This window comes from Mastigoproctus giganteus, chromosome 3, assembly GCF_048544385.1.
Source record: "Mastigoproctus giganteus isolate SK-2022 chromosome 3, ASM4854438v1, whole genome shotgun sequence".
Taxonomy (NCBI): Eukaryota; Metazoa; Arthropoda; class Arachnida; order Uropygi; family Thelyphonidae; genus Mastigoproctus; species Mastigoproctus giganteus.
The window spans coordinates 147265030-147272158 of record NC_143577.1 but is presented as its reverse complement, the minus strand read 5'-3'; the positions used below and the strand labels follow the sequence as shown (position 1 = coordinate 147272158).

The 7129-nt window shown below is 37.0% G+C and overlaps 1 protein-coding gene across 2 annotated transcripts in view; it reads right to left on the bottom strand.

Annotated features, from left to right (window-relative positions):
* Positions 1-698: 698 nt before the first annotated feature.
* The window catches only part of LOC150088316 (uncharacterized), a 144296-nt gene continuing 137865 nt past the window's right edge, over positions 699-7129 (bottom strand). For both annotated transcript variants that reach the window (XM_090370711.1, XM_090370710.1), the window contains exon 3: positions 699-1752. In XM_090370711.1, the coding sequence (XP_090226837.1) occupies positions 966-1715 (750 nt within the window). In that variant the 5' untranslated portion in view covers positions 1716-1752 and the 3' untranslated portion in view covers positions 699-965. The remainder of the gene's footprint in view (positions 1753-7129) is intronic.

Here is a 7129-nt window from a genome sequence, read left to right as displayed (position 1 = left end):
CTATACCACCTGAATATCGTTGTACGATGTGGACAATCATCATCTAGTGCAAGAGTCATTTCTTCTAAGCACTGGTCTATGGTTAAACCACACACGAAATTATACCGCAAAACTGTCCTTATCTCATTTCGTGACCACGATGCCATCGCAAGCACTTTACACTCTCACTACTAATGAATAACTGAGCCCATTGACTTGGCGCGGTGGCTACTATGCACGTATGAACATGTCTCAACATGCAGCAACAAGCAGCTTCCTGTGATTCATTGTTGCGTCATATTGCAAAACTTTCCTAGTACCCTTCGTATGGAGAGTTTTAATTTACTGATTATAACAGGAAGTAATGCATTCTAAACATTATATGCAAAAATTAGTCTAAGAATACAACTGAACTATTTAATTAACTGCCTAATCTCGCCATATTAAATTCTGAGAAATTAGTTTCGACGCAGGTCAGGAATCACTAGTCTAACGGGAAAATGATCATATCAATTCAAAGGATCTGGATTAGGGTTAGTTAATTGGTTTTCATTATACTTAGCGAGTAATAATATGATGTCAAAATGTTCACTGCATCGTGTAAAAGCAAGAAATTTTATTTCTTGATTCACTTTCATATTAAGACACGCAACGTGAGAAATCCTACAAATATTTTTTTATTGAAATTATTATACTGAAAGTAATTCAGTTGCTATCTTTACGTGCACGAGTTTTCTGCTAACGAATTTCACTCATTATATTTGATCTAACCTGTACATGAGGCTTCTGTGAGACCTTTTCAAAGAAGTAATATTATTTAAGACGGCACTGTATTAACAGCAGGGTCATAACTATAATTCGAAGACAAATCTATGTTTCTTCTATGCCATTATCATTTTATGTCCTTTGCAAGTAAAATTACCTTGCAGTTTAATTATAATAAACTGATAATAGTTTTAGAGGCTAAGGAAACAAAGGATGTGTGGTTATGTTACTGCTCTCTCATACGATGGAGGAGGGGTCTCTGGGATTGGTCTGTGGATCTTGAATCTATGAGGACTGGCTAGAGGACAGTGCAACGCTTCCTCATACGGTGGAGGATCATCGTGAAGGATCTGCAAAGCCAACTCCTCTTCCAGCTCTCTGTCACTAAGAAGACTTAACTGCGTATTCAGGAGGCTCAGCTGGGCGTCCGAACACCCGTTTGGATCCAGACGATTGGGAGACGGAGATCTGCTTGCTGTTGGAGCTAAATGATAATGTACTGAAAGATGATTATGAGAATAGAGTTCCTGCGCACCACAGCGAATATGGCCGACCACTAAATCCCCTTGCGAACGGTGGCACCGTCCATGCACGTGCGGAAATGGCCTTGGCAAAAAACGATTAGTAACCGTCATTATGTTGTTCCTCTGCATACCATCGATGGCTACTTCGCTCGTGGAAGGCGTGCCCTCCAAATACCTCGTCCTTGCTCTAAGTAACGCCATCAACATACAAGAGAACACCACTACCAAGAACAGGATGAAAACAGCTAGAAAGATCCGCCTCGTGGCATCAATGTCTTTCAAATAGACAACAACAGGAATGGCAACAGGAAGCAGCAAAAGGAGACAACGCAGTAAGTTTTTGTTCAGGCCACTGGTTGAATACTTGTTAATGTCATCGTTTGCATCCAAAGATGGTGAATCATCCTGGCCAATGAGATCACGGTCTATACCGCGAGGGTCCTCCATGTTCCTTCATCCCGGCGTTTGCTTTGTCTTCATGTTTCTAAAAATATTAAAAGATTCTTTAGAGACTGTTTTAAATCAATTAAATTCAATGATTTTAACATCATTTTCATTTGAAAATAATGCAGTTTTTAAAAAGAGAATTTTGGAAAAATTTCTACTGTTATCATATCATGATATTGTTATTTTTCGTAAACTATGAATATACACATTATAATTCACGTAAAATTTACTTATTTTTAGATTACTTAGTAAATAACAAATAATTATTTCAATGTTATTTATTAGAAAAAGTTACTACAAAGACTTATTTTGCAATAACTCTTTATGTGTTTGGATTTCTGATTTCCAGTTTTGGACCTTATCGGTGTCACATTTTCGAACACAATGCAAGTATTAAATAGTTCTTTAAATTGCATTTTAAAAATATCATAATATACAGTAATAACTCATTCGCCAAATGGAATGGAATTATTTTTCCTCAGCCAGCTTTTTCCCCAACTAGGAGAAATACAAAAAACAACAAAAACTTCAAACATGGCATGTTTAAACCTGGAAGTGGCAACTGTAAGTTCGATATGAATAACAACATCATCAGCATATACACTCAGTGATCACTGAATTATGACCATCTACCTAATACCGTGTTGGACCACTGCTCGCACGGATAACAGTTACTATTCGCCTAGGCATTGACTCCACTAGATGTCTGAAGACGTCCGTAGGGATCTGCAGTCATGCTACCTGCAAGGCTTTTCACAATGTCGAAATAGTTGACGGTTGCATGTCCATACGCCTCACTTCCCGTTCCAAAACAACATCTCTCTGTTCAATTGGATTGAACTCGGGCTAATTTGAAAGCCAATCAAGGTGGACGATGTTTTCACTGTGTTCCTCGAACCACTCGTTCACAGTGCAGGACCGATGACATGCGCATTTTCGTCTTGGTAGATCCCGTTCATGTCTGGGAAAATTGCAACGTGGAAGGGTGCGCATGATCTCCTGAGAGCTGCCTATATACCTCACCGGTGAAACGTTGGTCCAATACGCACCAGGGGTTCTAATTCTTTGCTATCAAAACAAGCGCCATATTAAGCAACCGCTACCACTACCAAGATAAAGAGTTCTTCTAGGATGGTGGGCACTATGCACGATGGGTCTGTGGACTCATGTTGCTTGCGTTACACACTAAGGCATCCGTCGGCGTGTTTCACCATATATTTGGACTCATCCGACCGGCACACTTGTTTCCAGTCCTCCAGTGTCCAACCAGCTTGTTGTTGACACCATAGCATTCGCCGTCGACGACAATCAGCGGTGAGGAGAGGATCGTCTGCTGTAGAACCCCATATGTCTGAGTGTGCGGCGCATCTTCATTTGGAGTATTGTTCTTGCATTCTCCATATTATAGTGTTGTGTCAACTATCACACAGCGACCTGCCGTTGAGCCTGTACAACGCTTTGCATCCTTCGCTTACCACGAGCATCCACCTTGCGTAATCCTTTAGAGTTCTGTCGGCAGGAGGTGGTGTGGTTTGACCAGTTCGACACCAGTGTTTCTACACCTTAACACCAATTCGTCATCAGTCTTTGTACACCTTAACACCAGTTCGTCACCAGTCTTTGTACACTTTAAGGGTGTTCGTGTGCCGCGAGCAACCGACAAGGCACGCTGTTTTCGATATGGAAGCTCCCGACGTACGAGCTCTTTTATCACTTTATCACCTTGCTGCTTTATCACTTTGACCTGCACGACCAGATGCAAATTACTACTTCTCTAACATAGGTATGGTATAATCGGAATTCATATAAACAATATAATATTCTATACAAAAAAAGGTTATTCCACATACGAAACAGTAAGAGAATAAAAATTATTTAAAAGTTGCGCAGAGGTTACCACATGGAAAAAAGAATCAAAAACCATCAGTAATTGACAACATTATTTTATACAAAAAAGTGTTCATGTTGTAATCTAGAGCAACGTGTAATTATTTTCTAAGATTAATTTCAATCAACTTCAAGAGAATAAGAAAACATTATTTTCTTCCTATTATGCACTGAATGCATTAATATTAAAACTCCGCTCCACTGTTATGGACGAACAACAGAATTAGTTTATAATTTGTAATAAATCTAAATTTAATCAGTATGTCACGGTGAGCGAGGTAATGTTTGTTGAAACATCTCACTTTGCTTTGTACAGTAATAGCATAGCTGCCATTGTCATTTTAGTGAATAGATACACGAAAACAGCAAAATGACATACTAATTAGAAGAAAAGCTAATATAATAAAATACTTGAAAGTCAAAATTGATGGGAATCATTAACTATACGCTGCATACATTGGAGCTCAGAGTTGCTGCACTTTTCACAATTCCATTCGCTAATTAATTGTGAAAAACATGAATTTTTAGAAATGGTTGACAACAAAGAATTTTAGCTCTGGTTGCAAAACAGTTTTTACTCGTGCATTACTAAATGGGGAATGTTCATTTATTAATATTATTAATTTTTTGATTATTCTTAAATTCAGACAGAAATTTATTTAGTTCTTCTTTACTATAAAAATTTATTATATTTAAATGGTATTTTAATGATTAATTTGTTTCCTTTAGAAATTTGAGTAAAAAAGTCGAAAACTGTTATTTTAAATCACCCTAGCACAATTTTAAACCAGTAGTTTAAATCATCTTAAAAGAAATGCCATCAGGGTTAAAACTGAATAAAAAAAAAAATAGTTTCCAAAGGTCTGAAAAAACTAGTCTTTTATATTAATTTAAATTCTTTTCCTGTCATTCTAGACGTATTTTATTACAGAATGAATAAGCAATGAATCCGATAATGAAATCTGATTATCCCATTATCGAAATCTTCTTGGATTTCTCGTTGTATCAACGGTTATCCTCTACCTAACTTTTTTTTTTATATTTTAATTTTGTTCCTCCATTCTTTTCTGTCCCCCTACTCTCCATTTTCAATTTCCTCTTTTCCATAACCGCCCTCACTCCCTCCATCCATATGCTTCTAGGTCTTCCTCTCCTTTTCCTAAGGGGTATCCAATCAATTGCTTTTTTTAGGTAGTCTCTCTTCCCCCATTCTCATAACATGTCCATGCCATTCTAATCTTTGTTGTTCTGTTTTGTCGATGATGTTTATTTGAGCGTCCATTTATTTTCTTATATCTTCATCCCTAACTCTTTCTAATTTAGATCTTCGGGCTGATCTTCTCCAAAAATCCATCTCGACAGCTAGCAATTTCTTCTTTTGCCTTTCCTTTATGGTCCAAATCTCAGATCCATATAATAGGATACTCTGAAATATTGCATTATATATTAATTGTTTGGTAGTTGGGAGAATATTATTGCTCCATAATATTGGATTCAATATTCCCAACACCTTTCTTCCCTTATTAATTCTTCTTGTAATCTCATATTCAGATGAACCATCCATCTGCACAATAGCCCGTAGGTATTTAAACTGCTTCACATTCTTTATCTGTGCTCCATTTACACTCAAAATGTCCCCTGTTGAATTCATATATTCCGTCTTATTGAAATTTATTGTCAAACTCCATTCTCCATATTTTTCCAATAGCTTTCTGCACATATAGTCAGCAAATCACCGCATCCTGCGCAATCAGTATCTGGTCATCTGCAAACAAAAGGTTTAAAAGGTAAATGTTTTGAGTCACCATTGGTCTGCATCTTTGTGACCAAGCCTCCAGAGTCACTTCCAGGTACAACTTGAATAATGTGGGGGATTATAAACAGCACCCCTGCAGCAAGCCTTTTGATGTTTTGAATTTCCTTGATATTTCTGGCCCAATTTTAATGCAGTAAGTGTTATTTTTGTATATTTTTCTTATTATGTCGATCAGTGGTTGTCGTATTGATATTTTTTCCATGGCACTCCACAGCATCTTTCTTGAGACACTATCATAAGTTTTTTCCAAGTCAATAAACACTAATCCTATATCCTGTCCAGTAGCTTGGCATTTTTCCAGAATTTGCTTGACTGTGAATAAATGGTCAATATAGGATCGTCCAGTTATAAATCCACACTGCTCCTCCGAAATCCTTATTTCTTTCTCTAGTTTAGTTTTCAGTATCCCATTGAAAGATTTGTAATTGGGTTTAAAACACAGATTCCTCTATAATTCGAGAAATTTATTCTATCCCCTTTCTTAAACACAGAAGTGATGTACCCCACTGTCATCTCTGTTGGTATTTCTTCTCCTTTTCATAGTTTGTTAAATAGTCTTGTGAGCAGTGAGATGAATTTCCCTTCTCCGTATTTTAGTAGCTCCATGTTCATTCCTTCAGGTCCAGGTGCCTTTCCATTTTTCCCTTTTTTTACTTCTATTTCTAATTCCTCTAATCCTTACTTCTTCTCCTGTCCAGAAAGTTCCAACTTCGTTATCTCTAAATTCCTTTTTGTTTTCTCTCAGCAGTTCTTCATAATATCTATACCATTCCTTCTGATTTTATTACACCCAGATTAGCCTTTTGTTTATGCGACTGTCAAGCTCTTCAGCACCTTCCACCCTGCAGCAAATCTCTCACATCCTATCATGCCGTTTACTTCCGCACAGGTTCTATCCCATGCCTCATTTTTTTGCTTTGTCAATTTTAGTCCTTACTTCTTTATTTTTCTCCCTATAGATGCTCCTATGTTCATGGCTTTTAGAGTTAAGCCATCTGAGGTATGCACTTTTTTTTTCCTTTATTAATTCTTTTAACTCTGAATTCATCCATGTACTTGGTATCTTTTTATCCATTCTGCCCAATACTTCTGCAATCCTCGTTACTGTTGTTCTTAAGTGCTCATAAATGTCATTTGTATTCTTTCCGTACCTGTCATGGTTTAGCCTTCTTCTGTACAGATCCACAATACTCTCCTCCTTTGTGACCAAACTTTGCATTTTAAAACTTTAGGGATTCAACATTAAAACTATAATGGCGGACAATAAAACTGCATCACTTGTGAATTTTGCAAATAATGTGTTTTGCGCTGCATTGGAGGCTGCAGAAATGTTCGAAATGCATTTGTTAGATGGGATATATATCTCTGTGAATGAAATCCAATAAAAAGATACCATCTGATATACCTAATTGCCATAAATATCTTCCCAAACGGTAAAATGCGTAATTAATGGAAATATGAGAAATCATGCCAATGGAAATCATGACAAGCAAACATACATTTTATTACATTTAAGTGTACAAACTGAATGACAAGTTAACGTAATAGTATTATGTACTGTAAATCAGCAAAATAAGTCCTTGATATTTTGTTGTTCCTCCTCGAGCTGCAATTACAGCCTTGCAACGATCTGGCATAGAGTTAATCAACTTCTGAATATACGGTTGCCCAATTTCGTGGTACCACACCCTTACAATGCTCTCCTGCTGCT